We start from the raw sequence: 23,702 nt of genomic DNA on the forward strand, positions 1-23,702 counted from the left end.
GGAGAACTTAAAACAATCCACGTTTAAAAGCACCCTGAGCTAGAATTTCCAAGGTGACACCCTCAGGGGTGGGCAGTGTTGGGCCAATTGGTTGGGTGTTTGGGGCTGAGAGATCAGGGTTCCTCACTGGAACAACTTTCTCAAGCACGTGGGCAAACCTGATCTACATCCCGGCCCAAGTGTCCCTGATTCCCGCTCATTCTCAGGCCTGCGGGGGAGATCATGCTCTCGATTTCGGCCTGTTGTCCTTCAGCCGACACGACGGGGGTCGACGTGAAGGCGCTGGTCACTTCCTCCGGGCCTGGGCCTGGTTACTCTGTCCCTTTTGGTGCAGCTGTTTGACTTGGGCCAAGATGTCTCGTATCTTCCGCTGAGCCATCTGCAGAGAGAACACGTGAGAGTGAGGATCTTCAAAGGTGGGGAGAGACAGCCCTACTGGGGAGACAGGCCACCAGGGTCTGGATCCCGGCAACAAATAGATCACGTGGGACTTAGAAGAAAGGTAAGAGAAGGCTGAGGGTTAGAGTGACAGAAAGTTTCTTTGCCTCTGAGTAGACCCTGAGCACCCACTGGATTCATACAGGGGAATGGAGGAGAAAAGCAGTATTAAGTCATTCATCAGAATTTAAAACATGACCAAGCTGACCCACATTTCTGAACTCAAGAGGGAACTCCCTAAGTTTCCAGGGGTATGTGTTGTCAGAAGGTCAAAAATCAGGAGGCCTTGTCACCAAGCACAACTCCACTATCCACGTAAATATCCCGGGAAAGGGGATGAAATGGAATAACCAAAAGGTAGTGAAGTAAGCTCCACCGTGAAAGTGGAGAAGACAAAGGACCAGTATCTTTAACTCTTTCCTTCTTAAAAATATCTTCCCTATGAACAAAAGTTTGGTGAGCGAAACCAACTGTCAACTGTGATTCACTTGACAGAAAAATATCAGAATGTCCGCTTTCCATAAGCTGAGTGACTGATTTTCTTGGTTAAAGAGAAAAGTTGGTCTACGTTGGAGAACGAACGTGCAGTCGATATTTTTATATGTTAATGCCTCCTGTCAGCACTGTGCGTAATGGTTTACAAAGGTTTTCATTTAGTTCTCATTCTAACCAACAAAAAATAGCCCCCTTCAGTATTCAATACATCCTGGCTCCTCTGCATCCCTGAATACATCATTTCCTCTCTCAACCTCATGTTCCTCATTTGTACCATGAGGTTGTTATGAGGATGACATGAGTTAACAGAGACCACGTAGAATGGTGCTTGGTGTAGCAGGAGCACCCACAAATCTTAAGATAGTTTTAGTGACTATTCAGTTCAGTTCAGTCGCTCAGTCACATCCGAATCTTTGCGACCCCATGAGTCGCAGCACACCAGGCCTCCCTGTCCATCACCAACTCCCGGAGTTCACTCAGACTCACGTCCATCGAGTCAGGGATGCCATCCAGCCATCTCATCCTCTGTCATCCCCTTCTCCTCCTGCCCCCAATCCCTCCCAGCATCAGGGTCTTTCCAGTGAGTCAACTCTTCGCATGAGGTGGCCAAAGTACTGGAGTTTCAGCTTTAGCATCAGTCCTTCCAATAAACACCCAGGACTGATCTCTTTTAGGATGGACTGGTTGGATCTCCTTGCAATTCAAGGGACTCTCTAGAGTCTTCTCCAACACCACAGTTCAAAAGCATCAATTCTTTGGGACTCAGCTTTCTTCACAGTCCAACTCTCACATCCATACATGACCACTGGAAAAACCACAGCCTTGACTAGATGGACCTTTGTTGGCAAAGTAATATCTCTGCTTTTCAATATACTATCTAGGTTGGTCATAACTTTCCTTCCAAGGAGTAAGCGTCTTTTAATTTCATGGCTGCAATCACCATCTGCAGTGATTTTGGAGCCCAAAAAAATAAAGTCTGACACTGTTTCTACTGTTTCCCCATCTATTTCCCATGAAGTGATGGGACCAGATGCCATAATCTTCGTTTTCTGAATGTTGAGCTTTAAGCCAACTTTTTCACTCTCCTCTTTCACTTTCATCAAGAGGCTTTTTAGTTCCTCTTCACTTTCTGCAATAAGGGTGGTGTCAGCTGCATATCTGAGGTTATTGATATTTCTCCCAGCAATCTTAATTCCAGCTTGTGCTTCTTCCAGCCCAGCGTTTCTCATGATGTACTCTGCATATAAGTTAAATAAGCAGGGTGACAATATACAGCCTTGACGTACTCCTTTTCCTATTTGGAACCAGTCTGTTGTTCCATGTCTAGTTCTAACTGTTGCTTCCTGACCTGAATATAGGTTTCTATTAATGGCTCCCAAAGGACTGTCAGAGAAAGTTACCACACCACGCTGGGGTCTGGGTTCCTGTTTGGCCCTTGATTTCATGAGCAGCCTCAGGTGGGCCACAAACCTGTTAACAAGCTTATCCTCTGGGAATGAAAGGGGTGGTATCCAATAGCCTTCATAGCCTTCTAGCTCCAACAATCGGGGGTCTTAGGAAAACCCCACTAGTTTCAATCATCCTGTAATGTGAATCTGATATCTGCCCTCCTTTCTAGACTCTGGGGTCAGTCACAATGCTGGGCACTGCTGACGGGCTCACTAGAAGCAGCACAGAAATGGATGGTGAGTGCCAGGACGAGACCAGGAAGCTGGAAGAACTGGAAGCAAGGATGGAGCAGTGGTTCTGGGAAAGATGAAGGAAATGCACTGGAAAAGGGCAACCCATGGTGTCACCCCACACACCAGACTGGGCAGCGCTAAGACCCATTTCTCTTCTCCAGTGCAAAAGAGAAGGACCACGTGGTTAGACGACAGCAAAGACTATCAACATATAACATATGACATGTAACATTAATAGTTACTGTACATAACATACCTACAAAAATAGTCAAATCACTGTTCCTACAGTCTTAAGAGGGAATAAGACATCTACACATCACACCCTACACCTGGAAGAGAAGAGTGACCCAGGCCAGAGGCAGGCAGAGTCCCACTCCTCTGATCCCCAGGTTCCTGCCACCCTCCTGTGACGGGGGAGTGCCACATGTACCTGGCTGGCATAGAAATGCCCAATGATCTTGACGATGACCTGGTCGTTCTCATCAGGGGTCTGGTCTCTTGGCACCACCACCTCAGCTGCTGTCAAATTTTGCAGCTCGTTCACCTGGGGGCAGGGGTGGGGGCAGGACAGGTCAGAGAGGCGCTTGAGTGCCGACAGTGTCAAACGTGGATGGCAGTGGAGGGAGGGGCAAGAAGTTTAGTCACTAGCTGGTAGAAACTGGAGGATTCAGGAGCTGAGCTTGGAAAGCAGAATCAAGTAAAGGGGCAAAGTGCAAGAACTAAGGCTGAGCAGACCTGGAAGAGCCCCTGGAGAAGGGGATGGCCACCCACGCCAGCATGCTTGCCTGGAGAATCTCATGGACAGAGGAGCCCGGCAGGCTACAGTCCATGTTGCAAAGAGTCAGACACAACCAAGTGACTCACACTCAGAGGTCACTCAGCCTGGGGAAGTGGGGGCCAGGGCAGAGCTGTCAGGCTCAGGGACTAACATCCAGAGCTTCCAACCTGACCCTCATGGCTCACCGTCTTGCCACCTTTGCCAATGACCCGGCCGGCTGCTGACGCTGGTACCCGGATATGGGTCTCCAGCTTTACTTCTTCCTTGGGACCAAAGAAGTTCTCCTCCTTGAGTTTTCCATAAATTCTTCCCTGAGCCTGAGAAAAGGAGGTCACTGTTATGTTGGCAACACACGTATACATGACAGAAGGGAAGCTGCCCATGCCCCACTCCCTCGTGAGGGGTAGATCACCGCCTAGGACAGGTGGCGTGAAAGGTCCACAGCACTGACCTGTCAACACTCCTTCTGCTCACTTGTAACACTGGGAGGCCTGGGCAAAGTAACTGAATATGAATACGAAACTCCCCAGACGAATACAGTACCTAAACCACAAACCAGACCTAAGGGGTCTGGGAGGCTTGCATGGACTTGGACAAGCAGTGAATGGCAAGTCAAGCCCTGAGTGGCAAGTGGAGGAGTCACTCAGTGGGAGGCTGCTGGTCACTGTACACAGCCTAGGGCTGTCCCCATTCTCCATCCCCCCCTAGATCAGAGCAAGTGACTTTATTAGCTCTTTGGCTGGCTGTCAGAAGTCCGAGAACCTAGGAACGCAGCAAGGACATAAAGGAGAGAAGAGCCTTTTTTAGTCACTACAGCAGAGGGCAAGGAGAGGGCCTTTTTTCCTGTGTGCCTATCCACTCTCAGGAAGCAGAGAGGGAAGGCAAAAGAATGCAAGTTGGATGTCAGTCTGAAAGCAGCTGTGCAGCCCCGAATTTACAGGGAAACTTAAAATCTGACGCAGATTTGCACTCCCACGCAAACTTGATTCCCCTGGGTGGGTCCTACTCGAAAAAACAATAAAGATCAGAACCTTGAATTGGGCTTCTGGGGGTCCAGTGATGATGACCATACGAACTTTGGAGTCTGGAGTTTCAGGAGGAGCAATCTACAAAGCAAACAGTAGTCACAGATAAGCACTCTATCGCCCCCTCCTCCAGAACCCTACCGACACCCTGCTTCGACTTCCCACTTCTGATGGCCTAGAGAGTGAAGAACAAACACCCCGGACCCAAGGCTATTGGCCCTGTGTCAAAACTCTTACGAGGGCACAAGCGCATTTGTTTCTTGACGTTTTCTAAGTAGGACCTCCCTGCTCATTGCCCAGAGGGGTTCAGTTGAGTCCTGCCAAGAGGGACCACTGGTGGTGGGGACAGTAGAGGGGAACGGACTGATCTCCTAGAGAATCTCTGGGAGCCCTTATTCACCAGAGAACATACACTCCATCTGACCAAAACCTTGCAGACCACTAAAACCAATGGCCTTAGACTTGTGAAATTTAACAAAGTATTTGTTCACTGTGACAGGTTCTCCCTGACCAGGGAAGGTGGAAACAGCTAAAATTTACCAAGCAACCACTGTGCACCAAGCACTGAGCTGGGGGCTTTGGCTGCATCATCTCAGATTATTCTCATCACTACTATACTGACGGGGAAATGAAGGCTCAGGTACTACAGCTCAAACACTGGGATTGAACCCAGTCAGTCTTGCCTGAACTGAAGCTCTCCTGTGCTGCGATACCACTTCCTCCCTTAGTCTGAAAGTGAAGTCGAAAGCAAAAGGAACTGGGAGCCCACAGGAGAGAGCCCTAACGCTAGGCAGATGGGGTGTCTGAGAACCAAAGGAGAGGGGGATGGGAGCAGAGCGCCCCCCCACCCCCACCCCGGGAACCAGAAGAGAACAGAGCTGGTCACCTTGATGGAGGCGCTGGCGAAGCGGGAGAGCTGTTTAATGTGCTGCCCCTTCTTGCCGATGATGGCGCCCACCGCCTGGGCGGGAATGAACACCTGTACCATCTCCTGCTCTGGAGCCTGCTGCCAAGACAGGACATGTCATTAATGCAGCTCGCATCAAGGGGCACAGCCCGGAAGCCCCTCCATGGCCCTGCCCTGCACTGTCAAGGAAGAAGGGGTGCAACACCCAGACACCAGCCTGGGCGACCTGCTCTGCAGCTCTCCCAAGGCCCCACAGGGACAAACAAAAGAAGCTGGACCAGACAAAGAGGAAGAGTGCTCCCAGCATCCGAGGCTGCTGTCCACAGCGCTGATGCTCCGGACAGCTAGCGCTAGTGGCTGGGAGCCCTTCCCGCTCCCTGTAAATTACCAAGTATCAGGCTCCCACAAGGAGTTGGGCCCTAAGTGAGCTCACGGACAGCCCAGGGTCCCCTGCACCTACCATAAAGGAGCTGTAAGGTGCAGCTCCAGTGACGCTGCTGGGAGGTGGTGGGACTGCGCTGGACGAGGCTGGAAAAAGACCTACAGCTGCCAAGTTCAGTCCAGGGATGAGATGTGACTGCAGCTAGGGAAAAGAAGGCAAAGAGAAAGAGGTTGGCTCATTCGGATGGGGCCTAGTAGCTCTTGTACATGGTGCTGGCTGAACAGGAGGGTGAATGGGCCAAAACAGGAGAATGGCATACTTTTGCCCCAAACCTGCCTGCCCCTCTGGTATTCACAACACTCACATGTACACGAGCGTTCCCACCTCTGAGGTGAAGGGACACTGTTTTAGACCCTCAGACGTCCTTCTGCTCCAGCAGTCCCTCCCCTCTGATGGAGGCAGACCTCGGACTCACAGCCCGCGACCAGGTGGGGGAGACAGGTCTCTGACTTCTGCTGCTGCTGCTAAGTCACTTCAGTCGTGTCTGACTCTGTGCGACCCCCGAGACAGCAGCCCACCAGGCTCCCCCATCCCTGGGATTCTCCAGGCAAGAACACTGGAGTGGGCTGCCACTTCCTTCTCCACTCTGACTTCTAAGACTCACATTTTTGGTCATGTGACCCACATCCTCACTCACCTTTAAAAACCAGATGAAAACTAGGAACCCTCTCCCCCACTAAAGTGCACATAAACACGAAGCTTACAGGGGAACCACAGACCTCCAAGCCCAAGATTGGATCCCCACTTGCACCCAGAAATCCAATGAAGAACCCCTATTAATTCAGTGTTAAAAGGACTGATCAATCTTGAGGTCCAAAAGCTAAGTCAATGTTCCCAGGACTGCAGCATGTGAACGCCCACCCATTTGGAGACCCACTGCTGCTGTGGCTCCAGCTCAGAGGCCTCCGACACTCACGCTCATGGCAGCCACGTCATTCTCATAGGCTTCCCGCACTTTCTTCATGATCTCCTGCTCAGCCCTGCAGCAGTTCTCGATGGCGCCCTTCACAGTGATGGTCCTCTCAGGGTTATAGAGGGTGAGATCCTGCAGCCTGGGGCAGGGAGCAGAGCAGAGCAGCGTCAAGCTTCCAACTGACAGGCCCGGACCAGGAAAAGAGCCTAGCTGAGGACAGCTCAGCCACGCCGTTTCCATGGGCTGTTTAGTTTGGGGCAAATATGAATAGCTGTCTCTGGCTTTTAGCTTGTCCCCAGAGCAAGGTTTCCCTACAGGGAGGTGAGGACATTGGGCACAGACTGTAAGCAAGGAGGGGGCTCCTGGCTGGAAATTCCCCAGTGGCGCCAGCAATCCATTTTCTGAGCCCTTCTGAAGCAGAGCAGGTAATCTGCCCACAGGTAAGTCTCTCGACACAGTCAAGAGACACAGTGTCCACAGAGGGGCTAACGGATTCCTCCTGAGAAGCAGGCCACCACACGGAGCACCTGCTCAAGCCTCAGGAAAGGATCTGGGTCCGTCCTCTCCCTGTGGCCTGGCAGTGTGCCGGGAGATCCCCCCGTCCTGGCCCCTGGCTGCAGGCTCTCTCCCCCAGATGCAGAGCAAAAGAGACAGCATGCGGCAGCCGAGGACTGAAGAGGCAGCACCCTAACCACAGTGATGATGGAAGGACTCCAGCCCTTACAGAAAAATGCTCTTCATTGCTGCTTTAACTATTCTTCGATAAGCAGAAACTATATCCGACTTAGGGGGCAGGTGTTAAGGATGGATGATGAAATATGCCACCGTGGGGGCCCAGGCATCCCACTCGCAGAGGGAAAGGAAAGTGCCTTACGAGGAAATGGTGATTTTTGTCTCCGTGTCCTGCTCCACCTTCTTCAGGTTGCGCCCTTCCTTGCCAATGAGTCGCCCCACAAAGTTATTATGGGCCAGAATCTTCAGGGGAACCTCGTCAGCCCTTGGGAAGAGGTGAGGGACAAAAGCTCCTTAGATGGTAGGCCGCTGCAGATGAGGGTTTCCAAGACAAACACCAGAACCAAATCGTGTTTTCAAACAGAACCATGAAGATCAGTGGAAGAGAAATGGGAAGTAGGAACAGATGGCAAAGGCACAAGGTCACTATGGGTGATGGGTATGCTCCTTGTCTTAACTGTGGTGATGGTTTTTGTAAATATACTAGTATTAAAAACTCATCCAAGTGTATACTCTCAAATGGGCATACTATACAATTTAGCTCAGCTGGTAAAGAATCCACCTGCAATGCAGGAGACCCCAGTTTGATTCCTAGGTCAGGAAGATCCGCTGGAGAAGGGAAAGGCTACCCACTCCAGTATTCTGGCCTAGAGAATTCCATGGACTGTACAGTCCATGGGGTCACAAACAGTTGGGCATGACTGAGCAACTTTCACTTTCACAGAATTCTGTGTACCTTTGGGTTAGTGGCTCAGTTGGTAAAGAATCCACCTGCAATGCAGGAGGATCTGGCTTCAATCCCAGGGTCGGGAAGAGTCCTTAGAGAAAGGAATGGCAACCCACTCCAGTATTCTTGCCTGGAGAATTCCAAGAACAGAGGAGCCTGGCAGGCTACAGTCCATGGGACTGCCAAGAGTCGGACACAACTGTGCAACTTTCTTTCACAGAGTTCTATGCAGCTAATAAAGAACAAGGTGAGCCTACGTACTGATGCACAGCAATGGAAAAAACAGACTGTACAACAGTCTGTTCACGATGATCCTATTTGTGCTAAACATGCACACGCATATACATACATGTGCGCATGCCTATGAGGGCACAGCACTGCTAGGATACACAGGCCCTTATTTACAAGGAGGAGGATTCGTTCTTCAGCTTTTACCCTGCTGTACAATTTCTGTGTCCCGTTTGTCTGTGTTAAGAGTCGAGGAGGCGGCAGTGCCCAGAGACGCTAACGCCTTACGTTTTGGTGTCCTTGGCCTCCTTGTGCATAATCTCCAGGATCATCTTACAAGCAGAAGAGCAGCCCTCAGGGGTCGAGTGGACACTGATGGCCTTCTCGGCAGCACCTGCGTTCTCCTTCCTGTGTACGTCGATCCTAACAAGCACATGGATGGTTAGCTGTCCCTGGTGAAGCTCCTCAAAACAAACTACAGGCCTGCTCTTCTTGGAACAAGGCCAAGCGTGGAACTGAGACAGGCAAGGAAAGGGCAGCCTGTTGCTATGGATTCTGTCTCAGTCAGGAGGCGGCAGCCGAGAACGATGGCATCTTTCATGGGAATCCAGGGCTGTGGATCAACAGCCCTCAGCTCTGAAGCTGCGTTTCCCCCTTGAAACAACTATAAAGGGAAGGTACACTGTGTCAAATTAAAAGCAAATAATAAAAGGGTGCATTATGAATCAGAACACAAAATGACCTGTTCTGTTCCACAGATCGGCTATAAAGCTTAGAGAAGAGCGGTGGCTATGTGCAATGGGAGACAGGTCAGAACCACGCCCTCTCACTGAGGTCCCTGACTGGCCTGTCCTGCTGCCACCGATAATCAGTGTTGAGGTCACAGAGCACTAAGGAGGGGCTTTCTTCCCAAGACTAGTTTTGCTCCATGAGAAATTCTACCAAGAAACCCTTCTTACAACTACAGTGTGTGGCCCAGCCACTGCCACCAAATGGCACATCCCAGGCTTATTCTATCTCCCAACATTTCCTAAGAGGTAAAGTCGAGTTGAAACCCCTCCGTGCGTTTCCAGGAGGGGCCTCGCCTCCTGGGCACCAACCACTGCCTCCTGGCCCCACCTCTACGTCCCCTGCGGCCAAGACTCACTTGGACTGGGTCTGTTTTGTGATGTTGCGGATGGTGGCGCCCTCCTTGCCAATGATGGCGCCCACATACTGGGTGGGCACCAGGAGCCGCAGGGGGATGTCCACTTGCTGCTGTTTGGCTGGGGCCCCAGCTGCCACAGGGGAGCCCTGGCGGGGCTGACCCCGAGAGCCAAAGCCTCCTCGGCGCCCGTTCTCAGGACCCTGTGTGATCTGCTCATCAGGAATGTAAGAGACCTTCAAGGCATGGTTCTCTAGCTGGTGGCCGTTCAGCTTCAAGATGGCTCTGAGGACAGACAGAAAATCTACCGGTCACTCCAATCTATGCCAATCACACCAAATGCCCTTCAGGTATAAAGCACTCAGCTGGGTTACAACATGGAACATTCCAGAAGAAAGGGAGATGACCATCTGCCCACACTCCCACCTCCACTTTAGAGACACCTCCAGTCTAAATAAGACATCAAATAATGTAGCATAGCAAAAATAAGCTATTTCCATTGAATTTGGGGATTGGCTTGTTAATTTCAAGTTTCCAAGTAAACTCCATGGAAACAGAAGAAGTGGAAACAGAATGGCTTGCAGAAGTTTAAATCTATCTGGAATGTCTGCAAACCAAGACTAGTGAACACTGAAGGGAGAGGCCATGTGCCATCCATTCCCTGGGCTGATGCTGGTTAGAAATGTTAACAAAGCAACAATATACAGTAAGACGCAAGCAAGTGTGGACTTAAAGCCAAGTTAAGGCCCATAGATTGGCCACAGGGACCTCCAGAAAATTCTCAGCCAAGTAGACACCTGAAAGAAAACTGAAGGTCTGAGAAAGTGGTACAGTTTTAAACTAGGTTGGAGCAAACAAATGGGATAGAGGCAACATGTTGAAGGAATGAGAAAGCCATCAAAAGCAAAATGTGGCAAAAGGCCTATAAATGAAGTCTATCAGTACCAATGGGGTGGGGCAGGGTGACTCAACCAAATGGCTAGAGAGCCAGAAATTGTGGATGTGATGGGACTCAAGGTGATTCCGGAGATATTATTAATAAAATGTCTGCTTCTGCCACATCACAAATCTTTTAGGTCTCAGTTCCTCCTCATCACCACTAGATGGCACCATCAACACAGCAAAGGACCCTATGGTTCCACAACCAGAGACCTATCAAAAGCCAGCATCTTCTAAAAAGGATTTCCCACTTTCTCTGGGGAAGTCTTTGGGTCTCTCCGTTCAAAGTTTACCCTATCAATCCCAGGGAGGTTTCTGAACCTTTGAGATTCCTGCACCAAAAGACAAGAGTCTGGCATTGGTTGCAACAAAATGAGAGGTTAGGCGGGGACTGGTGCCCACACACACCCTATCCTTGTCAAAGCAGGGGCACCTGGCTCCCAACAACCACAAAGACCCTCCCTATCCCACTTTAGGGTCCACTCACTGCCTGGTCTGTTCCCGGTTGGAATAGGTGACATTGACTACTGCCGTCTCACTCTCCGTGTTCACTGGGGGAGCAAAAACAGAGATCAAGGTTAGAGCAGTGAGTCCTGGAGATGGCAACAATGACGTTCTTAAAAGGCTCATCTTTGAGGGCCATGCACTCAAGAAGGAAATACTTCAATGACAAAGCAGAGCATTTCCCCTACAAGCCCCTTTCATCACGACTCCTGGAAAATTCAAATTAGCTTATCATTTTCCTTTAACTTTAATATGCCTTCCTTAGATTTCCCTGCCAGCCCTCAAGAGAGCAGGCATACACACGGATGTGCAGTCAACATAGCAGCAGTTATGCAGCAGAGAGCACACACATACACATATACCCCGATCTGGAAATAAATTTATTCTTAGAAAGAAATTTATACTAGTTAAAAATCACACACTGAAATCAGACAAAGAAAAGGTCTGTAAGGACATCCCTGAAGAGAAAACATCTAAATCCATTTTAGAGTACCCTCAAGTATTCATTGATCAGATGTAAGTGTATCATCATCTAGCTGAATAAGTTGACAAGAGTGGCTGCCATGGAGTCCAGGGGGCAGGATTTGGGAATGGACTTGGGTTGGATGTTAAGAGTTCCATGTGATCTAGCCACATACTCTTCCCGCATTTTGAATTAATAAAATTAACCTCTGCTTTATGTATCACTGTCTTGTGATTTCGGGTCCCCTAGACCTGCTCAAGAAAGCAGGGCACTTTCTTAGGCTCAAAAATCACTGCAGATGGTGACCGCAGCCATGAAATTCAAAGATGCTTGCCCCTTGGGAAAAAAGCTATGACCAACCTAGATAGCATATTAAAAAGCAGAGACCTTACTTTGCTAACAAAGGTCCGTCTAGTCAGAGCTATGGTTTTTCCAGGTCATGTATGAATGTGAGAGGTGGACCATAAAGAAAGCTAAGCACCGAAGAATTGATGCTTTTGAACTGTGGTGTTGGAGAAGACTCTTGAGAATCCCTTGGACTGCAAGGAGATCAAACCAGTCCATCCTAAAGGAAATCAGTTCTAAATATTCATTGGAAGGACTGATGCTGAAGCTGAAGCTCCAATACTTGGCCCACCTGATATACAGAACTGACTCACTGGAAAAGACCCTGATGCTGGGAAAGACTGAAGCCAGGAGGAGAAGGGGACGATAGAGGATGAGATGGTTGGATGGCATTACTGACTCAATGGACATGAGTTTGAGCAAGCTCTGGGAGTTGGTGATGGACAGGGAAGCCTGGCATGCTTCAGGCCACAGGGTCACAAAGAGTCAGACTCAACTGAGCAACTGAACTGAACTGAGACTGCCCAGCCCTGGAGTGGGGGACTTGAACAACAACAACAACAAAAAAATCCACCCCTCCCCCTACAATACCAAAGCCACTTATCACCACAAAACTGCAGTGCAGACCACTCTCAGCCCCTCTGGCCTGTCAGTAGAGCTCTCCCATCTCAATGGAGAGGAAGATTCTGCAAGAGTCTTCTACCAGTTAAGTGGAAATACAGGAGTGAATCAAACAAACAAAACCTCTGCTCTCATGGAGCTTAAACATACTAGTAAGAAGAGAAAGCAAAAAATATAATAAGCAAAGATGGTGAAAAGATGGTATGATAATGGACTATTACTCAACCATAAAAAAAAAGTATTAAATCTTGTCATTTTCAGAGATGTGGATGGACCAAGAGCATATTACGCTTAGTGAAATGTCAAAGAAAGACAAATACTGTGTGATATCACCCATGAGAAATCCAAAAAATACAGATGAATGTACGTGCAAAACAGAAACACAGATACAGAAGAGAAACTAGTGATTACTAAAAAGGAGGGGGGCATCAAGGGTATGGGGCTATGGACTGACAGATACAAACTACTATGTATAAAGTAAAATGATAGGAACTCTGGCAATCCTGAGGTTGGGACCCAGCGCTTTCACTGCCAAGGCTGGATCTCTGGTCAGGGAACTAAGATCCCACAAGCCAATAAATAAATAAGTAAACGAAACAGTCAAAGGACAAAAATATATTGCACAGCACAGGGAGTTATAGACATTATCTTGTAATGACATTCAATGGAGTATCATCTTAAAAAATGCTGAATCACTATGGTGTGTAACTGAAACTAATATATTATAATCAACAATACTTCAATAAAAAAAAATAATAAATTCATGTTCTCCCTGAAAAAAAGTAGAAGGGGTTGAGTGCTATGGAGAAATACAAACCAGGGAAAAGGAAGTGGTGGTTAGGGGTATAATTTCACATAGGGTGGACAGAAAGGGCATTGCTTAGTAAGCTGCACTTGAGCAGATGAAGAGTTTATTGTTACAAAAGCAAACACTTCCCATTCTGTTTTTTCCAGGGAGCAGGCATCGCCCCCAGATTAGGTGTGTTATGGTTCTCTGGTGAGCCTTTGAACTCGCAGTGACCCCTGCCGGGCACCCCTCGTGAAGCTCTCCAACGTGCTCCCAAGCCACTGCTGTCTGTCCAGGAGTACCTGAGTCATCAGTCTAAGATGTAAGCAGGCCTGGACAATGGATATCAAGGACTGAGCAATGACTATCAGTGCTTCCAGTTATACCCTGGTGCTTACAGTAAAAGCAAGCTCCAGGGTCAGAGCAGAAGAAAACCTGTTCCACTGATTCAGCACCTCAGATCTTTGTGCACGCGAGAATTTGATTTACAGCTTGGCCCTTTAGAATTTGGAGATGAATATTTTGTCTTGTCTAGGTTTCTTAAAGATCTGCAAACTCAAACCATTTTGTCTGCCTAACGACCAAGCTCTACTTTATGTCCAGCCCAAATCACTTCAAATTTTCATTCATTCACTCATTTGCTTTTGGCTGAGCTGGGTCTTCACTGCTGCACATGGGCTTTTTTCTAGTTGCATCGAGCAGGGACTACTCTCCATTACAGTAGGCGGGCTTCTCATTGCTCTGGCTCCTCTTGTTGCAGAGCGTGGGCCAGAGGCGCAAGGGCTTCAGCAGCTGCAGCTCAAGGGCTCTAGACAGCCAGCTTCAGGAGTTGTGGCACCCGGGGCTTTGTTGCACCATGCCCCATGGCATGTGGAATCTTCCCTCTTCCCAGACCAGATGAAACCCACATTCCCTGCATTGGCAGGTGGACTCCTAACCACTGGACCACCAGGGAAGTCCTCCAAATTTAATTTAGCTCATTTCCTCTGAGAATAATTTATAATCCTAAGCAATTTGAGAAGAACTTAAGAAATTTTTGGAGAAACTTCAAAAATCATAGCAAACGTTTTATGATCTAGAATTCCTTTTTATTATTTCTCCTTCTGCAAGGAGTTCCAACCAGTCCATCCTAAAGGTAATCCGTCCTGGGTGTTCATTGGAAGGACTGATGTTGAAGCTGAAACTCCAACATTTTGGCCACCTGCTGCAAAGAGCTGACTCATTTGAAAAGACCTTGATGTTGGGAAAGACTGAAGGCAGGAGAAGGGGATGACAGAGGATGAGATGGTTGGATAGCATCACCAACTCAATGGACATGAGTCTGGATAAACTCCACGAGTTGGTGATGGACAGGGAAGCCTGGCGTACTGCAGTTCATGAGGTCGCAAAGAGTCGGACATGACTGAGTGACTGAACTGAACTGTGGGCCTACTGTTTTTTCTTGGCTGCGCCAGGTCTTAGCTGTGGTATGTGGGATCTAGTTCCCTGACTAGGGATCAAACCCAAGCCCCCTGCATTGGGAGACGGAGTCTTAGCCACTAGACCAGCAGGGAAGTTCCCGTGGGCCCAGACTTGAGAAACATTTTGCCTGCCCATCAGTATGTGCAAAAGTTTTCTGCCTTTTTTTTTTTTCAGTTAACCAAAGACATGTAGCTGACAATCAGTTTCTATCCCCTCCACCCACCCCCACCCAAAAAAGACAACCTGTTGATTATTTCAGACAAAAACCAAGAGTCATGAAGTTTTTAAAATAAAAGGGCTACAGATTTACTTAGCGCACAGCTTCCATTCTTAACCTATTTCTAAAATCTTGGGAACCTGTTTCTACCTTGGCTGGCTCATGGAGACTCCATGCTGGGAATGAGTGATTTTGTTGATTCTCTTATTAACCAGAGGAGAAGCCAGTTCCAGAGAAGTAGCAGAGCCAGCGCTGGGACACTCCACTCTACCTCCCTCCACGGTACCCTCTGGCTGTCTTTGTTTGGTGTTCCAGAGAGATGTGGCACCAGAAAAGGAAGCAGAGCAGATTTCCGCCCTTCCGCCCCCCACAACTCCTCCAACAGCCGTCTACCCCTACCCCACTACCGCCGCCTCTATCCACTCTTACCTTGCTCGCAGTTCTCCACTGTACCATACTGAGCCAGCAAGCTGTCCAGTACCTGAGAGCAGGGGAAGGGAGTACGGCTAACCTGAGTACCCCAGGAACTCACCAAGTCATCACTGGGCACACCCCTCACCCCAAAGCACTGGGAAAGCCTTGGTGGGGACTGAACATGTTACCTGTTTGGTTTGCCCTTTCTCAGGTACTAATGCTGGTGGTAATCCATCAGAATTTCTTCACAGAATGTACTTGAGCTCAAAAAGGAACTTAAGGTCCTTTTGGGAAGCAGACCTGTAGCACCTGGGTCTCCAGCCGGTCCTCTGTTATCTCTAAGCTTGGGGTTCAGGAATACCCCTCCCACCTCCCTGATGCCTCTCACCAGAGGGAATGCCCAAGAACTCATGCTGGAAGTCTTAGGCTGAGGATGCAATCCAACTGTCCACCCCGCCACCCCCTCCCTCAGAATCTCTGGCCTAGAACCAAGCCCCCAGGACACCTCCCAGTCATCTCTGCCACCTCAGGCTAACCAAGACTTCCCTCCCAGTCTCCATGACCCCACTAACAGTTTCCCCTAATCACTTACTTCCCATCGAAGCTGGGGTGGAATATTTCGGATCTGTATTTTTCGACTCCTGAAATTAGAGAGAAAACATCAGTGATAGCTCTGGATACTTTAGGGGCCTGTGACCTTGTAGGTTTTACTCCTCGTTCCAGTCTATCTTCCTACCTTCTACTCAACACCAAAGCCTTAAGAGTCTAAGAATGATAACCTTTGGGAATGGAAATCTGGCCTTTCTTTAGAGCGAAATACCGTGCGCCCACAGCTAGGAAAGCCAAAACCAGGTGCCCTAAGCGCTAGGATAACTAATTCCCCCCAGTCATACCTGCTTTGTTCATCTCTTCGGTTCCTCACTAGTTATATCTTACTCAGTAACCATCCGTTACCACCCACCGGGTTTCAGCCTCTAGGAATACAGAGCTAGCTATGTGAATTACTGTATGAATCATTCACCTGATACCTTTTTAAATCAGGGTCTACTCCATGCTGGATGACTTTGTTCTACATGCTGGGGACACAACTGATAAACAAAACAAAGTGCCTGGCCTCAAGCTGCTCACAGTTTATTAGCGGAAACATATATGCAAACAAACTGCAGCAGGATAGTTGGCAGTAGCTAAGCTCTTTCTTTGATACAGATTTAAACTTGCGCTTCACTTAGCACTGATCTTTAAAAGGTTATTTAACTCGAGGCTCAGTTTTCTCCTTTGTAAAACAGGGATAATACCTATTCACAGGGAGGTATAAAGTGATGTTAGATAATATTATCAAGAGCTTAGCAAAGGGTTTCGAGTAAGCATCGTACTTAAAATGTAATAATAGACACACGTGTGGATACTAAGGTGGAGTGATTAACACACACAATCCAGCATCGTGACCACCCCCTTCCCTCCTCCCAGTTTATTATAGTTCCTCCTTCCCATCTTTCAAACCCCTCTTAAAAATGTAATTTTCCCTGAGGAAGGCTTTCAGGTTCGAGGTTGATTCCCAGGGCAATTAATTGCTCACCACCCAAATCAATGCCCTAATCCCTGGGCTTAAAACATTTCAATTGACTTGATCTGCACTGGTCAATTGTCACTTGTCTTTGTGTATCCTTGATTACAAAACTCTCAGTTTCGGGACATGGTCCAACGAAATTCCAGTGGCACGAGGGAAAAATGAGAGCAGGAAGCAAGAAAGTCCAGTTCCAGCCCTTCAACTGCCCCCGACTGGCTGTCCTGACTAAGCCACTCAAGCTTTAGGCCCCGTGTTCCTGGCTGACATGCAACAGGGCCAAGTCAGTTCTTGCCAAGTTAGGGGAAAATCATGCTCAAAACACATGAGAGTGAGACTTCCTTGGTGGTCCAGACTCCACGCTTCCAATGCAAGGGGCATGGGTTCCATCCCTGGTAGGGGAACTAAGATCCCACATGCCACGTGGCGTGGACAAGAAAATATATACAACAAAACCCTACACACACATGAGGGCAAGGGAAGGGATGCTAAACGCTTAACTGTAAATGTCTTGATCTTGGCTCTCTGCCCTCGGCCAGCTCACTCATTTCACCCGTGACCAAGTCTTTCTTTAGATGTAGAACAGAAACAGAAGGGTCTTTAAGACCCCTTCTAGTTCTGCAGTTTTGGGGGTAGAGAGTCTTTATCAATGAAATACACTAACGCAATCTCTTCTGGGGTTGAAACAACTTAAGGGAAATGTGGCATAATGGTTCTTTACTTTGGTTTGGTTCGTGAACCTGATCTAAGGAGGATAGATCATAGCAGGACAAAAGAACAAGCATCAGAAACAAGCCCCCTTCCAGGGCCTCGGGTCCCACACCCTGCCAGCTTCTCAGGATCCAATTCAATGGCCAAGAGTGAGCTTCATGGTATCTGCATCACATGCTATATGGGATTTCCCATAAACAACTCATTTTGTGATGAAATGGGCAAAGAAAACACAGGAGCTCTCGCAGGAGGAAAGTCAAACTCTTGGCGAACTGAAGAGGTGATTTAGAAGACTGAGAACACTGATCTACCTTAATGCTAGTGACAGGGGTCACCAAGGTGAGTGAGGACCTCTCTCAAGCAAATGCTTCTGGAAGGACCACAAGAGGATGGGCAGCTGACAGCCTGGAGTTCAAACCAGTAAGGGCTTAAAGCAACTCCCTGCGGAAGTTTACTTTGAAGAGCACTCTTTCAGGATGGTCCCTTACTACAATCTCAGGTCAAGGGTCAAAAATACCCTCTTCAAAAAATATATATATCCTCTTCTTACTTCAAACTCCCTCTTTTAGGGGCTTTCTTTTAGGGTAGGGAAGAGTTGGGAGGGGATGGGGAGGTGAAATCAAATCTCAGTTTGGGATGTTAATCCATATCCTGAAAGCAATGGCAGTCTGGAATGTCTGGAATGTTCCAAGAGAAGGAGGGGGGAGGAGGGCAGGGACACCCAACCAATGAAAGAAAAGACATCCTGCAGCCCTCCCCCACCCCCAAAAGGCATGGCTCACCCACCTCTCCGGGGCACACACACCCAATCCTGGGAACCCACACTAGGCCACTTCAGGCCTCCAAACCTGGCCAGCAAGGCAAACCCTGACAAAAACACAGAGACCACGAGCTTTTGTCTTTTAAGCCCTTGGCCTGGTTTGTATTAAGTATTGCTATTGCTAAGTCGCTTCAGTCGTGTCCGACTCTGTGTGACCCCACAGACGGCAGCCCACCAGGCTCCCCCGTCCCTGGGATTCTCCAGGCAAGAACACTGGAGTGGGTTGCCATTTCCTTCTCCAGTGCATGAAAATGAAAAGTGAAAGTGAAGTCGCTCAGTCATGTCCGACTTAGCGACCCCATGGACTGAAGCCTTCCAGGCTCCTCCATCCATGGGATTTTCCAGGCAAGAGTACTGGAGTGGGGTGCCACTGACTTCTCCATGTATTAAGTATGGTGCTACCTAATTTCTTTCAGGCCCAAGGCACATGGGGCCATGTTGAGAACTGGACCCAGTACTCAAGTCCCTTCCAGGAACCCATGGCTAACTCATTCACCCTACAGGCATTTCCGGTTGCCCAGTACAAGCTGGGCCAGGGCAGGGTGCTGAGGGCTTGGAGGGTCAGGATGGAAGTTAAGAATCCCTGACTTCTTTACTCGGTACCTTAGTTTCCTCCTGTGTAAAACTGATAGGGCTTTTGTGAGGACTTAGAACAGGCAGGAGGCCTGCTAAGTCATGGTCCCAGTCCCAATTTCGGTCAGTCCCCAGGACACTGGCATGGGAAGAGGCTACACGTCTGACAAGGAGTGGCTACCTGTGACTGTAAAATGGTTAGGCTTCTGCACTGATGGGGAAATAGCGGGAAATACCACAGCCCACACCTCCACCTCCTGTGACAACCAAAGGGTCCCAATCCAGCACTCGACTGATAGACAGGTTTCCACTAGATTAGAGCGGAGCCTCTGCACTACAGGCACACAGGGCACTGCACACTGAGCAGGACCCTACATGCCAATACCTACTGTTCGGAAGAGCAAGATAACTCCCAGAGGTTCAGGAGCCACCACCCGTCCTGGAGCTGATAAACTCGTGAAGGGAAAGAGTAAAGCCTCCAGCCCCTGGCAATGAAGGCATCGGTTGCACAAGTCAAATTATTTCCCTGGATGCCAACACCCTGAGGCTTCTGACCCCCTCTGCCTGCCCTAACCAGCAGGCCCTGGGGCAGCTCCCCAGACACAGAGCAATCATAGGGGACGCTCCCTTCTGATGTGGTTGGGGGCAAGCAGGGGACACGAGGGCCACAGGGACCAAGTGACCTCCTTCGAGCCCAGGGGAGATTCCAGGAGAGACCAGAGGGAGAGAGCATCTGAGCAACAGCTAAGGAGATAAATAGGAAAACAAGAGATTCAGGAAGAACAGGAGCTGGACACCTGAAAGTATGACTGAAAGCTCCCCGGGGCAGGGAGCTCTGGTCCTTTTTACTTTTTGAGAGACATGTCATTGACCTTGAATGGGAAGGAAAACAGTTCATTAAGGAAGACACTAACATGTCAGGAGTGCTTACCAGATGCCAGGTGCAGATTCTACACCTCCAAGAAGCCTCCCACTATCCATGCCCATGGTAACTGCAGCTCCGCTTTACAGACTGAGGCCCTGAGATTGAGGGCTTGGGTATCTGCCAAGTCAGATACCCAGAGTCAGAGTCAGTACTGAAACACAGAGGCTGTCTGGTTCCAGGCTCTTTCAGGCTTGTCCCCTTGTGCTGCCTTTTTGATGACAGAAAGGAAACAGAAGTCTTTGCCAAAATACAGGAAAGGTTTGGCTTGAGGACAAATTTAAAACACTCATAGAGTTCAACCATCAGAGTGAAGAGCAGATGTGCTGAGTGGGTACTGCTCTCCAGGAAGTCAAAACACCCCACCTATAACTTCTCAAGACATATATTTCCCTAGTTAGTTGAAAAGGGATTCATGGGTTTTGAACATTGACTAGATATTTGATAATATTAGAACAGGCTTTGGTAACCGTATGTTTGTTTTCGATATCTGTGAGTCTATTTGTTTTGTATATAGGTTCATTTGTACCATTTTTTTAAAAATTAAGATTCTTAAAAAAAAGTCAGGGGATTCCCTGGCAGTCCAGTGGTTAGAGGGTGTCCAGGTGGCAAAGTGGTAAAGATTCCATCTGCCAATGCAGGAGATGCAAGAGACACGGGTTCGATCCCTGGGTTGGGAAGATCCCCTGGAGTAGGAAATAGCAACCCACTCCAGTATTCTTGCCTGGAAAATCCCATGGACAGGGGAGCCTGGCGGCTACAGCCTATGGGGTGGCAAAGAGTCAGACACCCCTGAGAGACTGAGCGCACAGGCACTCACAGCAGCAGTTAGGACTCTGAGCAGCTCTCACCATCAGAAGTTAAGAGCTCAATCCCTGGCAGGGGAGCTAAGATTCCACAAGCCTCAAGGCATGGCCAAAAAGATAAAATGCTGATTTTCAGAAATACATACTGAAACAGTTACAGATAAAATGTCATGTCTAGGTTTAAAGTAACCAGGGGTAAAATTAATACAGATCAAATATGACTTGGTAATTTTTGGTGATGGGTACATGGGGGAATTATTTCATTATCCTTTCTACTTTTCAAAATATTTTTTTTTCCATACCAAAAATTTTTTTAAAAAGATAATTCTATCTCACCCAATTTTAATGTCATCACAGATTCAAAATTAATGAGTCTAAGCCAATGAAGTTTTTTCTTATTTTATTTTTGTTAGCAAGAATCCAGGCCCTGGTGAGGAGCCTCATGGGGGCAGGGAGGACAGGTCTGAGGTCCAGTGGAGAGACAAGCAGACGCACAGGCCCCCTTTCAGAAGGGGGCCTCCCCAGACGACAGAACGCACACCTGGACAGAACGCACACCTGGACAGAACACACCCTGGGAGGTCTTTAGGTCTTCGGGAGGACAGCTAAAAACTGCCTGCCTTAGAAGTGTTCTTTTTCTAACCCCTGCAGACAAACCACCTCCTTCCTCCTTCCACCCCCATGTCCAGAGGGTAGGATGCGACCTTCAATTATGCTAGCGACCTCATCTTGCTCTAGTGGGAAGACTCCCTTTACATCAAGGTGGAGCAAGCCAGTTGTGGGGAGAGGCAACAGCAGGTTTTGGAAAACTGTTCAGGCTTGGGGCCCCAACCCCCAGAACCCCCTATCAGAATCAAATTAAGGCTTTCATCTCTCCAGAGAACTAGGATTAAGTCAGATTCTCCAGATTAGACCCTCATCTCCACCTCTCCCCCAGGTCATGGTTCTGACTAGCAGGCTGCATGCTCTTGAGCAAGTCAGGCCTTCAACTCTACAGACCTCAGTTTCTCACATCACAGAAACAAAGGATTAGGATTAGCCCATTTTACTGGATCTTATATTCCCAGATAGAGATCAACCCTGTCCACCTATAGTGATACACTTTCTTTTTTTTTTTTAATGTCTTTGGCTGTGCCAAATATTTAGTTGTGGCATGCAGGATCTTCACTGTGGCATCTTTGCTGTGGAATGCGGGATCTTAGTTCCCTTATCAGGGATCAAATCCAGGCCACTCTGCATTGGGAGCATGGAGTTCTAACCACTGGACCACTAATTTTAAAAGTTCCTACACCTTTTTAATTAGAGTGATTTTCTGTGTCTTAATGGTCTACAGCAGTGGTTGTGAACCAATTTTTCCCCTGGAGATTCTCATTAGGAAATATGATAAAAGGTAAGAACACTCTTCACCAGAAAGATGCAAACATTCTGCACACAATTTAAAGATTTCATGGGTTAACGAAAGCTTTGGAATCCATCCATAGCCCAAAGTTAAGACACTCTCTCACACATCCACACTAACTTCATCCCCAGTGATACCCAAATTCACTCCAGCCTCCAGGCATCTCCTCGAAAACGTGGGAAGAAACAGCCCAAGGCAATTAGAAAACTAAGCTTGCCTGGTGATGGGGTTGGGGTTATTACTTGGCCATTTTAAAAGAGTGAGCAACTAATTAAGATTTTTCAAACTTGCAATGATACCATGTTCTTTTCATTCTAATCAGCAGTCAAGGTCATTACCACTTTCTTAAGGTTTCTGGTGTCCAGCTGCTGGAGTCATTCATTCCAGACTTTCTTGGCACCTGCTAGGCACTGAACCTGTGTTATCCACACTGCAGTAGCCATTAGTCTAGTCACGTGTGGCTACTGAGCACTTCAAATCAGCGACTGAATTTTTTCTTTAAACTAAAGGTTTCATATAATTTAACTTTTTCGTCTCTAAATTTTATGAACTCTAAATACAGATCAAATGCGTCCAATGAAAATTTATCATATGAATTGGAACAGGCTCTAACAGGAAAATAAAATACACATTGGGTTCCTAAGACTTCATGCTCATCATGATCAGTTATTCAGTTATTCAGTTATGTCCGACTCTTTCTGAACCTGCAACCCAGCAGGCTGCTCCGTCCATGGGATTTCCCAGGCAAAGAATACTGGAGTGGATTGCCACTTCCTTCTCCAGGGGATCTTCCTGACCCAGGGACCAAACCTGGGTCTGCTGCATTATAGGCGGATTCTTTACTGCCAAGCCACCAGGGAAGGTAGTATCCCCCAAAATTAATAATAATAAAGTAGTAAAAATAAGTTTATACAGATAGCATGCTGACAATAATCTCTGAATAAATTTAAAAAATAATTTGTTGAGTTAACCTTCTACATTACTTTCACTTTTTCTGAACTTCCCTGGTGGTCCAGTGGTTAAGAATCCACCTGCCAATGCAGGGGACATGAGTTCAATCCCTGTCCAGGAAGATTCCTCATGCCTCAGAGCAACTAAGCCCGGGAACCACAACTAGTGAGGCCATGTTACGCACAAGAGAAGAAACCGAAATGAGAAAGCCCTCGAAAAGCAACGAAGACCCAGCACAGCCAAAAAAAAATTTAATTTTTTTCCACTTTTTTCTCAATGTGGCTATTAGAAAATTTACACTTAGATGTGTGCCTTGCCTCACATTTCTATTGGACTGTGCGAGGCACTGTGCTGCAGTACAGAGCATGGGGTGATGAGGAAGCTAGGCAAGCCTCCTGCTTTCAGTTTACAGTCCAGCAGGACACCCTAGCTTGGTGAACAGACAAGGTTAACTGCATTGAGGACGTGGGCTGAGCACAGTAACCCTTCAGAAGTGGGTGATACTGTCGACTCCTCAACAAGAGAGTCCCATGCAGCTGACACCAGAGAAGAGGCACCGACCCCCCCTCCCAAAGCTGGCTCCCATCCCAGTTGCTTTGCCCAACTGAAAAATCACACATAAAAGATGTCCTAATGTGCCAACCTCTGCCCTTCCCATAAGATCACCATTGACCTAGTCCTTCCTCCCCACCCT

The 23,702-nt window shown here is 48.1% G+C and overlaps 1 protein-coding gene across 2 annotated transcripts in view; it reads right to left on the reverse strand.

The window, feature by feature from the left end:
• Positions 1–286: 286 nt before the first annotated feature.
• The window catches only part of IGF2BP1 (insulin like growth factor 2 mRNA binding protein 1), a 39,566-nt gene continuing 16,150 nt past the window's right edge, over positions 287–23,702 (reverse strand). Inside the window, exons 3-15 of one of the 2 annotated variants that reach the window (XM_068977030.1) lie at positions 15,855–15,903; positions 15,278–15,329; positions 10,938–11,001; positions 9,515–9,796; positions 8,656–8,790; positions 7,555–7,677; positions 6,684–6,819; positions 5,786–5,908; positions 5,305–5,424; positions 4,425–4,499; positions 3,579–3,710; positions 3,046–3,159; positions 287–379 (exon numbers count right to left, since the gene is read on the reverse strand). In XM_068977030.1, coding sequence (XP_068833131.1) covers positions 287–379; positions 3,046–3,159; positions 3,579–3,710; positions 4,425–4,499; positions 5,305–5,424; positions 5,786–5,908; positions 6,684–6,819; positions 7,555–7,677; positions 8,656–8,790; positions 9,515–9,796; positions 10,938–11,001; positions 15,278–15,329; positions 15,855–15,903 — 1,498 coding nt within the window. The remainder of the gene's footprint in view (positions 380–3,045; positions 3,160–3,578; positions 3,711–4,424; positions 4,500–5,304; positions 5,425–5,785; positions 5,909–6,683; positions 6,820–7,554; positions 7,678–8,655; positions 8,791–9,514; positions 9,797–10,937; positions 11,002–15,277; positions 15,330–15,854; positions 15,904–23,702) is intronic. The other variant, XM_068977031.1, reaches the window with a different exon arrangement.

Source organism: Capricornis sumatraensis, chromosome 8, assembly GCF_032405125.1.
Source record: "Capricornis sumatraensis isolate serow.1 chromosome 8, serow.2, whole genome shotgun sequence".
Classification (NCBI taxonomy): Eukaryota; Metazoa; Chordata; class Mammalia; order Artiodactyla; family Bovidae; genus Capricornis; species Capricornis sumatraensis.